Source organism: Vombatus ursinus, unplaced genomic scaffold (genome assembly GCF_900497805.2).
Source record: "Vombatus ursinus unplaced genomic scaffold, bare-nosed wombat genome assembly UNPS02001287.1, whole genome shotgun sequence".
NCBI classification, from domain to species: domain Eukaryota; kingdom Metazoa; phylum Chordata; class Mammalia; order Diprotodontia; family Vombatidae; genus Vombatus; species Vombatus ursinus.
The window spans coordinates 12,925,373-12,940,183 of NW_020941065.1; the positions used below are offsets into that span (position 1 = coordinate 12,925,373).

The following is a 14,811-nucleotide window of genomic DNA, read 5'->3' on the forward strand; positions in this document are numbered from 1 at the left end:
TGGGTTCTTGAAAGTTGTGCGTGCAGAGGACCCTGGCAGAGATGCCCCGAATTGGTAAGGTGTTCATTGTGGGCTCAGCAGCGGATGATGGCTTTCTTTTGCTTACAGCCTAATTAAGACCTGAGATGCTCTTTCCCAGAAGCTTGGTCACTGGGTAGTACGGTTCATGGTTGCAGTAACTCAGTAATCTTCACTAGTTAAGTCCATTTGGGTGGAGGGAGACCCAGGCTGGCAGCACGCAGGGCTGCTTCCATTGAGCGTCGTAGAGGAGGGCACTGTGTTGTTTTGTAGGCTTTTGCTGACAGCCCTCTGAAGGCTTCTACGAGTCTAGGATGGAGTCTCTGGTTGGGCTCTAAAGGGAGAAATCTTTGGTGGTCATTCTTTTTCTCAGGTTCCAGCCTTCACGGTGTATCCGTGATTTTAAAGAACTCTCTTAGTGAAGTGGGTAAACGTATAACCATTTCTGCATTTTCTTTCTCATTTAGAGTGACCCCGAGTATGTGCAATGGAAAAAAGAATTGGTAGAAACCTTTACGGAGGCTCAGAGGTTATTACGGCGGGCTCCAAAGTTCCTTAACAAACCTCGACCGACTGTCGTGGAGCTTTCGAAGCCTCCACTCAGCCACAGAAACAGCAACGGCCTTTGATGTGAAGGGACGCTTCTGAGAGACTGTGAGCGCCACAAAGTACTGTGTCCCCACCCCCACACAGGGCGTCGTGTGGAAGAAGAGGGCGCAGAGCTGGGAGTTTGGGCACAGGCACGTTGGCTGGCCTGGATGGCGGCTGCGAGGACCAGACGAGGAAGCAGAGGAGTTCTCACTGATGGGAACAAAGTGTTCGCACGCGGTGCGGTGGCCGCTTCTCGCTCTCATGTCATTACACCCTGGCGGTGTTGGGAATCGCCCGTTCTCTTAAACTACTGAAGAAAGGAAGATTTTGTTTTCTTTGCTACACACTTTATTTTGGTCGATACTGAACCTAGAACTTGAAGTGGTTACTACTTAGCCCTTAAATTTTGACGTTCGATATCCAGCCTATCTCCGGATCTTCTCGGAAGGAGCCTGGAACCGACAGTGTGCGGTGGTAGATTACCTTCCATGTTACCTTAGTGGATCCGGCCCTGCTGGTGTGATCTGTCTTTGCTCCATGCTCCTGGCGATCAACGACCAACCGTGTGATTCTCTGATGCCCTCAGACACGGTCTTCTTTTTGTCCTGGGCTGCAAGGTGGAGAGTCTTTATGAAAAGCCTGGACTTTGGCCCATCTCCTTGTTTGTTGTACTCACACACAGTCGCTGCCACTGTTGTCCTTGGGACTTGGGGGTCTAGCCGTAACCATTGAGGAAGGGGGGATTAGAGGAGGAGAATCTAGAGTTCTGTTGTATCAGTTAGCGATTTAAGCAATTTTGGAATGAATTTTTGGGATGGTTGACAGGGAACTTGAAGGCATTTCTTTTCAAATTCAGGGCAAGTTGCACTTTTAAAAAACCTTTGAACCTATTATGCCCCAGTGGACATGCTGAGGTAGAGCCACGGCGGGCTTTGGTACGCATTCTTCAAAGTCGCTCTTCGCCTGTCCTTTTGACGGTTGGATTTTTCTGCATTTAAAAAACGAGTGACCTTGCAACACAGTGATTCTAACTGGTCCCTCCGAATGTGTGTCCGTGAGAGATGATGCCATGTGACGAAGAAGAAATCACATTGCTGTTTGCATTTTTTTATAGAATTACACAATTTTTATTAACAGGTGTTAAAATTATGAAAAGTGAGTGTCCCAAGTGAGTTTTAAAATACATACATATATACATACACGTCCACTTTCTTTACATAATGCCATTCATATGCCCTAAGCAAATTTATTCTGTACAGCAGGCTGTAATAGTCCACAGCGATGCCGATGCCGCAGCTCCGAGGGCTGGGCCGGTTCAGGAATCTTCTTCCTGGTTACTTGTGGCTTATTTCCTCTCTTCTGAGACGTTCCTTCTGTGCCCCTTTCATGCACAAAACAAGCTCTCCATTCTCAGAACTGTTTTTCTTCATAGCAAAGTGCCAAGTGCCAACAGATTCCAGAAATGGTTTAGAAAGTCACCTCTTTTTTGTGTGTGCAATTGTATCGTGGCTGTGAAAAGAACTAACAGTTTGAATAAGCCGACACTCTGCTCTGCCTTCCCTGCCATCTTCCCTCAAGGTCTACAGGGGTGCCGTGCATTTATGTGTGAGCATTGTGTGAGCCGCAGAAGGGGGTCCCTTTAATGCAGTGACAGGGCAGAGGCTTAAGGATGGTTTTCTTGAAAAGCCACCGAGAAATGGTTTTAGTGTTTGCTGAAAATATCCTTACATTATTAAAAGAAATATGTTTACATCAGATGACAGCATCCTAAGCAATATGCTCAACTTTTTAAAAGTGGCATATTCCCAGATACCTTCATGGAGACTCCAATTAACCACAGCTGTAACTCCCCTCATTGTAATTTGGTCCCCAAGTAGTTTTGTGCAATACAGACAGTGGTGTTAAAGGCATTGAGCCCCACCCTGCCTTGATGAGCGGGCCAGGTGCCAACTCTGTACTTAGAGACTCCCCTGGGTTCTCTCGGGGCCGATCCTTAGCGATCTATGGGTGATGGTGGCCTTACTGTCCCAGTGTGTCCAGAGAGGGTCAGGGTACCTACAGAACAGAAGCAGCTCCCCATCCTGGCAGGGGAATCAGAGGGATTGATAGAATGCCCAAGGATACCTTCATTTTTCAAACTCTGAGCTAAAAGGTGGCCTAAAGAGGCCTTTGACTTTGATGGGATGGGTCTTATTTCAAACTCCTGTTAGACACTTCCAAAATTCACATGTGGGTTCTAAAACCATGACCAGGAGGAATGAGAAGTAGGAGGTAACAATTAGGAGCCCGTGATGGTAGCTCTGAAGTCTCACCTGGCGGCCCTTGCTCTGGTCAGTGTCACAGTTGAAGCTGTCCAGAGGTATTTGTTTGGAAAATGTTAAACCTTGAGGGATGATGGGAAGCAACCCTCTCATTTTACACACAAGGAAAATGAGGCCCAGGGGAATGCAAGGATTTGTCCCGGTGCAGGAAGTGAGTCAGTGGCCCAGCTTTTTATCTCAAATCTGCTCTCTCTTGTTATCCCACTGCGTGATCTGGAATGGGGGATTTCCAGAATCAGAATAGGAAAAATTGCCTTTATTATGTTCCTTGCTGCCCAGGGTGCTAAATGGGGCATTCGTTTTCCTGTGCCATTTTTACCTCTCTACCTTAGACGGGATTGTTGTGATCCAGCTATCACATCCCTTGACGTTTGTCCCCTCTCCTCACATCTTTAGGGTTAAAGTTCAGTAAGTGAGCCTGTGATTTTTAAAAATTTTGTCTCAATGCAGAGTAAGTTCCTGAATTTTATTTCATCAGCTCGTATTTGATTTTTAAAATTCAAATGGTTTAGCATAGTTATCTGTGAAGATAACCTAAAAAACGTCAGGAGCATATTTGCAGCATTTAAAAATATTTGACCAATTACTTCTTTATTTGCAAAGGAATATTTAAATATGTCTAAAAAAATCTAGATTTTTTTTTCATAGTTGATATATGATAATTTATGGAATTTATTTTTTTATCATCGCATTACTATTAATGTAAATTTTATTGGTCCAAAATATCTTTTTTTTTAAGATTTTAAACATTTGTTAACTCATTTCCTACTGTAATACTTGGGGTCACATTTTATTCAATGCTTCAGAATAATCCTGGCTCAGGAATCAGAAGCCCCTGCAGGCTTCCAGGTCCACCCCTGATGCTTCCTCCTCTGTCAGCTTGGGCAAGTCACTTCTCACTGGTGTGGGCCTCAGTTTCCTCACCTGTGATCTGAGGGGTAGGACTAGACGGGCTCGGAGTTTCTTTCTAGCTCTGCGTCTGTTGTACTAGGACACTTCTGGCGTGGTGATGGTTTTTCAGCTGAGTTTGCAGAAATGGGCCAATTGCCGTGAGATGACAAAGAAATTATGTAACACGGATGTAATCTGCATTGTAGTGGCAACGTCTGTGCAGGTGTTGAGGTCTCAATGATTGAGGCATACTGTGTGTAGGGAGGAAAAATCAAAATTTTATCCCTGTTCAGGTCAGGTTGGCAGCCTTCAGCTTCAGTTTGAGATATGCTGACCACACTTGGAGAGAGCCCCACCGGGCCTCTGTCAAATGTGCCTTAGCCAAGGTTTGGAAACTTCCCCCGTGGGCGTGACGATCTGCCAAAGGGTTCGAGCCTTCACCTTAAGTAACATGTAACATTCCATTGGGTGCAAATCCTGACACGCCATGGAAAAGGCGATTTTCTGGGTTTGCCAAATAAGCACACTTCCGTATCAAAATCATGCTGAAATATAACCCTTGTCTCAGCCCTTGTGGCCCAGACCGTCCACCCCAGGCTGCTGCTTTGGCCTCCATGTGGCCACCTTATCACTAAGCTCCGTGCTGCAATTGTTAATGGGGCTGGACCAACCTAAAAGGTCGCAGTGTGTGTATGTGTGTGTATCTTCCCACTAATTCCCCTCCTCTCTGGAGGGCTGATTATGCCAGACCTGCCTGTCTTTATAATGGGTTGTTTCTAATGTATGTCAGCATTTTTATGTGCCAGGTAGGAAGAAAAGTCTCCAAGTTCAGCCTTTTTCATGAAGACACTGTGTAAATCTGTATAGAAATTTATCACGTGAGAGGCGTAAAATAAGCCGTGTCTGCATTTGTGATGATCTGTGTATAGTCACAGTTATGTTCAGGGAACTGTGTTATGTGTCCTACGTGCTGCTCTTAGTAACAAAGCCACCGCCTTTCTTCCTGGTCCCCGTGGTGCATGTGGGACCGAATCGGTTGTGGAGGCTTTGCCACTATCTTATAATAGTTTAGGGGTGGGGGTTGGAGAGGAATCGTGGTTTGTAGAAATGGGGGCAAGGAAGAGACTTCATTTATAAGTGAAAATAAATCCCCTTACATATCAAAGCACAAAAATAAATATTTGAAAATAACGGGTTTTTCTCTCCCTTTGGCTTTTTGTGAAGTATCTTATAAGTGAGTGATAATGTTCATGTTCTAATGTTCTTTTAGACTGTGAGCTTGTGAATTTGGTGGGAGTCTGTGTGTGTGTGTGTGTGTGTGTGTGTGTGTGTGTGAGAGAGAGAGAGAGAGACAGAGAGACAGAGAGACAGAGAGACAGAGACAGAGAGAGAGAGAGTGAGAGTGCGCGGTAGATGCCTCAGATTAATTCAGGTCCAGGAGCTTATCATCAGAGTACCCACACACAGGAAAAATAAACTGGAAATAAACCAGGAAAAAAGAATTTCTTTGAAATTGACTTTCTTTCTCTTGAATCAGATGCAGTTTTTCAGTGAATCCCCTAAAAATAGAGGGAAAATTTTTGTAGTTGTTAGTGTGTGTTTAGAGGAAGTCAGTGCCGACATCTCTATTAAACTAATTTGGAAATCCCACCTGGAGAATAGCACCATTTATTATTTATCGCCCAGTTTTTAAATATACTTTTTTTAGATCTGTATCACATTACTTAAAGATAGATATGCAAAGGAGAAACTTGAATTCATAAGCATCTGAGTGTTGGCTTTAAATATGCCCAGTCCAGACATTTCAGAGGATTAATTGAATTACAGATTTCCACTGTGTTGTATAAATACAGCTGGCAACAATTTTTAGGGCAAAAAATATAGTGGATGTGCTAACTTTGTTATATTTGAGTAGTTTTTTATGTGCTAGTATGAATTCTGAAGAGGGTGGGGGTTTTGGGGTGCTCTTAGATGTACAGAGGTACCCCAAGATCGCGGGGAAAAGCCCAGATCGTGGCACAGATCTGCCTGAATGAATTCAACTCAGATCTTCTTCCATCCAGAGAAAAAGTTTATTAAAGATAAGCATGTAGGCCAGACTCCAAAGGAACCCAAACATCAGTGATCAAAATGGGGGGGTCAAGGTGGTCAGGTGACGCTCGTTAGGAGCAGCGTGAGGCAGTCTAGAAAGCTCAGTGTCTGAGTGGGGGCTGGGGCTAAGGTGGTCAGGGCAGGTGACCCCAAAACAGGCGGGCATGGGGTCTCATCCTCTAGGGGCATGAGCAATTCCCAGCGTCTGAGTGACGGGCGGGTATGAGGGGTCTCAGCTTCTAGGCTTGAGAACAGCTCAGCATCAGAATGGGGGAAAGATGAGTCTTAAGTACAGACTGATTGGGGAGGGGTCTAAGGAGTGACCAAGCAGTTTGGGGGGAGGGGAGGCAGGGCCTAGGGAGATCTGGATGGGGGTGGCCAGATAGCTGGGGCAAACGGAAAGCCTGGGTCCTGGACCTTGGGGCGACTAGCTGGGATTAAGGGTAAGAAATGGCCAAAGGCCACAGGAAGTTGAAACAATGGGAAAGCCCAGTTGAAGGGGGGGAGGTGAGCCATTTGGAAAAGGGTCCAGGTGAGAACTTCCCTTTGAAATGTCTGAGTGATTTGAACAGACAATGAGAATAGATAATGAAGGGAGCTAGAAGGGGAAGTTTGCTTTCAAAGGACTTTTAAAGGGAAATAAGGCAGTTTCTAAAACTTTACGGGTTTCCTGGGACCGGTGAACAAAACTGAAGCCAGGTTCTTTTTAGGGGCCGGGAAGGAAAGATGTCAAAGAGAGACTAGTGAGTCTAAAAGTTTTAAGGTTTTTCTGGGAATTGTAGGTGAACCTCTTCAAATTCCTTCCTATAACATCCCCAATACAAAAGCTTTCAATCTTTTTTTAATAGCCGTTATTGGCAAGATAATCGAGGGAGATTTCCCAGTGATTATGATCTAGAACCTTCTAAAGCACAGACACACACACATACATACACACATACACAAATAGACAATTATCTGTACTAAAATAAAGAATTCATATTTGCTCTAGCTCAATTTTTTAAAAATAATTTTTTATGTTAATGGAATATCCCCATTTCTGTTTTTGTCCTCAATTGTAATCCTGGCTCTGCTACTGATTACCACCTGTGTGACCTTGGAAAAATCACTGTACCTTCAGAGGCCTCAGTTTTATCATCTATAAATTGGGTGGATTAGATGAAATGATCTCTAAGGTCCCTTCTGGGCCTTGAACCTACAACCTATCTCCTCTAAGAGCTGACATTTTTATCGCAGGTTTTCCATCCATTGTCTCATATGACAGACGGCAAAAGTGACTTTTCCTAAGCTCTCACAGCTGGAGAAGCAGCTGCTGAGATGGGCAGGAGAGTTCCTCTTCCCCACCTCCCCCACCCCACTCTGGGCTCTTTCCCCTGTACCCTCCCGAAGGGGGAATGCTTTTCCAAATGTGCATTCAAAGCAGAAAGGACTTGAAATTTTGTTAGTAGTTTCTCAGTTGAATATATTCCAGTACCTACATCAAGGACAGCCTAAACTCTGGCCACTTTTAATAATAATGCTATATTGAATTCCCCCCCACCCTCTTTTAAACTAATCATCACCGACTCAGCTTTATTTTGATAAAGTAAAGATTGCTAAGCTATGTAGGTAGAAGGTAAGATTTCTATTTTAACAAAAAAAAAGATGTTTTATATTATTTATTAAATCCATGCATTTCTTTAATTTCTAAAACATTCCATGTCATTCTTGCTGCTTTTTAAAAAAATCTGTATAGTTTGGTATTTAAAGAAATAGCAGTTCTTTTCACAGGAGAAATGTCTTTTTAAAAAGGGACTTCAATGAATTTCTTTAAACTCTGTCCAGCTTACCCGTTCATAGAAATTTAGAAGGTTTCTTTTTTTAACTAAAAATTAGCCCACATTAAAGAGAGTATGGTTTTAGGCAGCAGCACCTGGCCGCCAAGGAACAGAGTACACAGCCTAATTCTTTTCACCTGTAAAATATACATGCCTTTTGGTGTCTCTATTAAGAGTTTGCCGTGAAATACTGCTTTAATCTACCTCTTCCACAAACTTCATACTTGTTGACAAATTCCAATTTGGCTATAATGTAAGGTAGCATATTTTCGGTTAATTTCCTGCTTAGTTGTTTCTTATGTGATCTAGATTTTTTTTTCTTAAGTCTGTTGAATTTTTATGGAATCCTATGACCTGAGGAGACTCCAAACTGTCTATATATGAGATCTCTCACGATCTGTGTTATTGCTGCTGCTTCTGCTGTATTTTAGGCCAGGATACACCATCCACGATTAGAGCTGGCCTGGTCTCAATGAAAAATATCTATCAAATAGGAGATCAGACTATATCTGTCACGGGATAGCATTTCTATAGAAGAGTTAAGTATTAAATGCAGGTTGTAGGGGTGGCATGTGCCTTGAATTTGAATGGGATCATTTCCCCTGGCCATTTCAAATGAGTTTGGAACATTAAATTAGAGAGATGTGCTTCGGATGCATGGTAGGTTATCACTGAAGTGCGCAATCTTTCTAGTGTCTCATAGATGCTTTGGAATGGTGTGCTAAAAGGGATTTCAAAAACCAGAATCCTTGTGGGAAAAAATGAAAAAAAAAAAACAAACAATGATGACGTTGTTAATTTCTTTAAAGAGCAGTTTCTTTTTCACAGCCTAACATTATTCAGTTACCTATTCTCCTCTGCAGATTTTAGAAGTATAGGAGTATATTCACATTCATAGCAGAATCATTTATGGAATCCTTGAAAAAAAAAGAAAAGGACCTTGTTTTCTGTGTGTGAGAGTTAACCCAAAAAGGCCAGTACTCCTGTAAATAATCTGAGCTACCATACCTAAGAAACGTCCTTGTTTGTTACCTTCTGAACTTTGGCTGTTTTCCTATTTATTGTGCAAATGAAGTTTGTTTTATAATTTCTCCATATACCGCATAACCAGTGCACGTTTTAAGTCGCTTTTTTCTTGAAAACTGTTCCCCACTAAAGGTAACTGTCAGCACTGTTCAGGATTTTTGTGCCACGCTTGGTCGATGCTATCCTTTTTGGGAGCGAGCTAACTTGGTTATTTTTTCTGTGTCGGTCTATTGCTCATATAAAAAGAATCCCAATAAAAGAAGCTGTCAGTGTACATCTGTTTTGGTGTCCACCTTTTTTTTTTCAATTAAAAAAATTCTCCTTGATTTGATAAAGATGTCTTAGGATGTGAGTCATTTGGAGTATTGATGGTGAGGGGCTGTGGCGGAAATGAAGGGGATGTTTTGGAAGACGGAAAGGTCTGCTGGTCAGTATCTGTCTATTGTTTTCTTCTGTTTTTGGTTTCCACCCAGTTTTTTATTTGCTTCATCCTTTTAGAGAATGCTACTTTCTTCGGGCTCCAGGGTTGGGCACTCAGTGATAAGAGATGACTGCAGAATTTCTGAAAGACAGGCTAGGCCCCTGGGTCTAATTTGCTGATTTTGAAAGGGGATTAAGCCATCTATACCTCTTACCACAAAGGCACATGTTAGAGTTGCTAGTATTATTTTTACATAAATAGCTTTTTTTTTTTATAAAGTGGAAATTAAAAAAGGCATTTTGTTTTCTAGAACAAAATGGCTTTGAGCAGAGGCACAGACTTGCATGAGAATTCTCTGGCAGGTCATCTAGGTGGGCATTTTCTTGCTCATTTGCTAGCAGCACTTGCTTGCTGTTCCTTGAAGCTCCGGGCAGGAAGGGAATCATGACTGGCAAATGTAGATTCTGGGCAGATCCCTGGAGTAGATTAAAGCTCATTGGATTGCAGAAGTGACGTGGTGGCAGAGCTGTTATTGAGTGCTGAGGCTCCTTCCGCAAAAGACGGGAGCTGGGGCATCCTTCACTGGGTGTGCCTCCCGTTCCAGAATGGGAAGGCGGGAAGATGCTTGTCCAGCACTCTCTGAGCCTCATGCAATACAAGGAGCGACTCTCGTGTAAGGAGGTGGCAGAAGGGGGCGCAGGGAGGGCCAGGGGAGGAGTTGCTCAGCCCTGGGGCATTCAAGCCTACACAAAGCCTGATGTTTTCGTGGGCAGAGCATTGTGTGGAATGGTCCAGTAGGTCATTGTGCCTTTTTAATCTGGAGCCCCTGCCTGCTTTTTAAAGCATTCTATCTACTTTTCAAACCCAAACTCAGCCTTGCCAGAATTTTAGCAGTGACATCATGGAATTATATGCTTCAACCCTGAAGGGACCTTTGAGATCATCTCGGGGAGGGAGTGGGTCATCAACAAGCATTTATTAAGTGCTTGCTATTAGCCAGGCTCTGTGCTAAGGCCTGAGATGCCAAGAAAGGCAAAAATAGTTCCTGCCCTCCAGGAGCTCACAGTCTAATGAAGGAGACAGCATATAAGTAACTAGAGACATGAAATACGAAGAGAATATTCACGGAAGGTAAACTCATTTTACATTTGCTAAAACAAGCCCTTGTTCAAGATGGCACAGCTTATAAATGGCAAAGTCCAGATTGGAACCCAGGCCCCAGCCTCCACATCCAGAAATCTCTTGCTCTGCCCCAACCTGCCCCCTGCCTCCTCTACTTCTCCCTAACCAGGAGATTTTCTCTTGTCTCTGCTTCTAGATCTCTGCTTCAGGGCCTTTGGGATTGGGCGAGTGAAAAGGGTTTGGATCAGGCCAGCTCCTGAGCAGCCTTGCAAATGTAGGAGACCCAGCTTTCCTTCTGGAGCCTCAGTTTTCTTGGCCTTACAGAGAGTCATCCACCTTCTGGGGGTTTCACCTGAGAGGAATGTGGGCTGCTCAAAGTCTCACCAAGGTCAGGAATGCCAGGGGCTAGCAGAATTATTAGCATATTGAAACCTTTGGCAAGAATTTGGGGTGTCCCTGTGTCTGTGTGCATATTACATTTAATAGAAACCTTTCCTATCTTTTCCTGATGTCTCCCTGGAGGCATCTTGCCCAGTACATTATACACACATGATCAGAACTCAAGGCTGACCTAACAGTCATTCTTTTGGGGCCATGGTCATTATTTTGTATTTCTCTCTCCAGCACTGGCCTTCCCCAAACTCTTGGGGCTGGGATTCAACAAGCATCTCTATTGACCCAATTGGCCTCTCATGAAATCACCTGCCTCAGTGAGCTCAGTATTTCTCACTGGAAGGTAGGAATACCTCACAAGGATGTTGGGAGGATGGAATGGGTTGATGTTGGTGCTCTAACCACAGAATCTCTGACCATGGAAAGTGTTCTCCTATTACCCTCAGCACCAGCTTGAGCCTTGTAAAGCCCTACTCCGATGCTTCATCTTGGTAGATGGATGGAGAGATGGGTGGAGAGATAGATGGATGGATGGATGGATGGGTAGATGGAAAGATGAATGGATGGTTAGAGAAATGGATGGATGGAGAGATGGATAGATGGATGATAGATGGAGAGATGGATGGATGGATAGATGAGAGAAAAATGGATAGATGGAGAGAGAAAAATAGATGGAAGGATGGATGGATAGATAGAAATTAGTAGATAGATGGAGATATAGAGATAGTTGGATGAATGGCTAGGTTGAAAGAGTGATAGATGGGATGGAGAGATGGATGGATAGATGGAGAGAGAGGGATAGAGGTTGGATGGTTAGATGGATGGATAGAAATGAATAGAGAGATGGAGAGATGGATAGATGGAGATGTAGAGATAGATGGATGGCTAGATTAAGAGAGAGGGATGGGTGGAGGGATAGATGAATGGATGGATGGATGAAGCATTTATTAAGGTTTACTGTGTGCCAGGCACTCGGCTAAGTGCTGGGAATACAAACACAACCAAACAAAAAGACAGTCCCTACCCTCAAGGAATTTATATTCTAAGAGGGAAGACAAGACATAAAAGAGACTCAAAGGAGGTGTGGTTTACCTGTGAAGCTGACTTCCTGAAGGCTACTTGGACAGATCATTACAGAAGCTCTGGCAGGTCCTCCCTGAGGCCGTTTCCCATGGTGACTAGAGAGCTGGACTTAGAGTCAGGAAGACCTAAGTATGAATCCTGCCTCAGAACCCTGGCTTCACAACCCTGGGTTAGTCATTTCCCATGTCTCCGTCTCAGTTTCCTTATCTGAAAACTGAGGCAATAGTGCCTCCAGTACCAATTGCCTGGCCTTGTTGTGAGGGTCCCGTGAGATGTTGCATGAAGAGCGTTTTGCAAACCTGGAAGTGCATTGTAAATGTCAGGGGTTCTTGTCATTAGTGCTTTTGAAGCCTTTGTGGCTGGGCCTGCTGCCACGTAGCATCTCTTGTCCAAAGACCAGCTTAGCCAAATTCAGGGAGCTCTGGAAGATTGGCCATGTGTCCAATGTATGCGAACCTCTGAGTGTAACAAGTGTACAAATGAGGAAGTTCCTGGTTTCAAGGGAAAACAACATTTATAGGAGGGTAGTGACCACACCAAGGGTTTTTGGTCAGGGGAATTCCACGATTGGTGAGTGGTTGTTGTGCCCTTCCCAAAAGCAATGGTGGTGATAACTAGTGTTCCCATAGCAAGAGACAGAAATGGGTTGAGGGGAGATGGCATGATGCCTCGGGTGGGTGGGATGTGAAGCCAGGGTCTGGGCCCAGCTAGGCAGGGGTAGAGGCTTCCTTGAGTTTCTACCCGCTGATCACAACAACTTAGCCCACGGCAGATCTCCAAATCTAAGTGGCTCAACTCTCCCAGAGAGTAGGGGTTGGAGGGGCTGTTCTGGGTGGGGAGAAGTAGTCCAGGAGCAGGCCAGACAGCAGACGTACAACACGGGTGGACCTGAAATTGTTGGACTACAGCAACTCACTAATCCATCGACTTTGACTGGGAAACCCTGACAATGTGCTAGAGTTGAGGGGGAGGACCCACATTCTGATCAGGGATTCTTTGAGGAAATAGACGCTCTGGTTTTGGCCCTGGCAATACAAAGTGAAGTGGAGAATTGAGCCAGTTATCCAGAATAAAGCAAAGAAATGTTTGGGTGTCAATTATCTGGACTTTTAGGACAACTAAATGCTGGGCACTGAGTCATTAATGACGGAGTCATAGATTCAGAGTTTGAAGGAACATTGGAGATCATAGATTCTTAACTGGGAATACTTAAATTCTTTTTTTTAAAAAAAGACTTAGATAACTGTATTTCAGAATAGTTTTCTCTGCAAGTCTATGTATTTTACTTCACATATTTAAAAATTGCTAAGGCAGCTAGCTAGAGGTGGTCCAGGGGATAGAGTGGAGGACTTGTTTAGGGAAGACCTGAATTCAAATCCTGCCTCACTAGCTGTGTGACCTCACCCAGGTAAGCCACTTGATGCCTGCCTGCCTCTGTTTCCTCATCTGTAAAGTGGGAATAATAATAGCCTCTGCTTCCTAGGGTTGAGGTGAGGATTGAATGAGTTAAAGCATTTAAAATTAAGCATTTAAAGCACTCATAAAGCATATTGCAGAACTTATGGTGCTGTGTGGCCAGCTAGGTGGTGCCATAGCCCATAGCACACCATGTCTCCAGTTAGGAAGCCTCATCTTCATGAGTTCAAATCTGCCCTCAGACACTTACTAGCTGGGTGACCCTGGGCAAATCATTTCACCCCATTTGCCTCAGTTTCCTTATCTGTAAAATGAGGTGGAGAAGGAAATGGCAAAATGAAAGAAACGATTATGAACCAAGAGAAACTTGCCAAGCTGCAAGCACAAGTGCCCACTGGTGGGAAAGGAACTGCTCAGAGAAAGAAGAAGGTGGTTCATAGAACAGCTACAGCAGATGATAAGAAACTTCAGTTTTCCTTAAAGAAGCTAGGAGTAGACAATATCTCTGGTATTGAAGAGGTGAATATGTTTACCAACCAGGGAACGGTAATCCACTTTAACAATCCTAAACTTTAGGCATCATTGGCAGCAAACACTTTCACTACTGCAGGCCAGTCGGAGACAAAGAGCTAACAGAAATGCTTTCAGCATCTTAAACCAGCTAGGAGCTGACAGTCTGACTAGCTTAAGAAGACTGGCAGAGGCTCTGCCCAAACAACCTGTCGATGGAAAAGCACCACTTGCCACTGGGGAGGATGATGATGATGAAGTTTCAGATCTCGTCAAAAATTTTGATGAGGCTTCTAAGAATGAGGCAAACTGAATTGAGTATCAACTTCTGAAAGTTAAAACTTGAAAGTTATATGGAGCTGCTATTTTATATTGTGTGACTACTTTTTTTCTTTTTTCTTTCCTTTTTTTTTGCTTTTGTTTTTGTTTTTGTTCGTGGATCTAGAGAATTAGATCTAATATTCTGAAGCCCATTGGACATTGCAGCTCTTTTCATTTATTGCTTATACACAATTCATTCTTTGCAACCTAACTGCTGAACAAGCCTGGAATTAAAGTTTGAAAAAAAAAGTTAATAAAATCTTTACCTAGTAGAAAAAAAGTGACTGAGCAAGCAAAAGGTGCTATGTAAACGCTAGCTATTATTATTAAAAACTTGATTTAGAGGAGGGGTCCTTGGGTTTCACTAGACAGTCAGAGAAGTCCATGACACCAAAAAGGTTGAAAAATTCTTGAGCTAATGGAATAATTTCATTTTACAGATTTAAAAAAAACAACAAACAAACCTGAGGCCCAGAAAGGTTAAGCAATTTGTCCATTGTTCAAATCCTGCCTCAGACACTTAGTAGCTGGGCAAGTCACTTAACCTCTGTCTGCCTCAGTTTCCTCAGCTATAAAATGGGGATAATAATGGTACCTACCTCTCAGGGTTGTTGTGAGGATCAAATAAGATTATTTCCAATGTGCTTAGCATAGTGCTGGCACATAGTAGGTATTTAATAACTGCATATTCCTTTCCCTTCCTCTCCCTCCAAGGTCACACAGGTATTAAGTAGCAGATTTTGAATCTATGTCCTCTAACGCCAAATCCAGTATTCTTCCCATTCAATTC

At 43.5% G+C, this 14,811-nt stretch overlaps 1 protein-coding gene and 1 pseudogene across 2 annotated transcripts in view; both read left to right on the top strand.

The window, feature by feature from the left end:
* The window catches only part of GRK3 (G protein-coupled receptor kinase 3), a 136,368-nt gene extending 131,356 nt beyond the window's left edge, over window positions 1–5,012 (top strand). For both annotated transcript variants that reach the window (XM_027863335.1, XM_027863341.1), the window contains one exon: window positions 486–5,012. In XM_027863335.1, the coding sequence (XP_027719136.1) occupies window positions 486–647 (162 nt within the window). In that variant the 3' untranslated portion in view covers window positions 648–5,012. The remainder of the gene's footprint in view (window positions 1–485) is intronic.
* Window positions 5,013–13,526: 8,514 nt separating this feature from the next.
* LOC114045508 lies at window positions 13,527–14,020 on the top strand (annotated as a pseudogene).
* The last annotated feature ends 791 nt before the right edge of the window (window positions 14,021–14,811 follow it).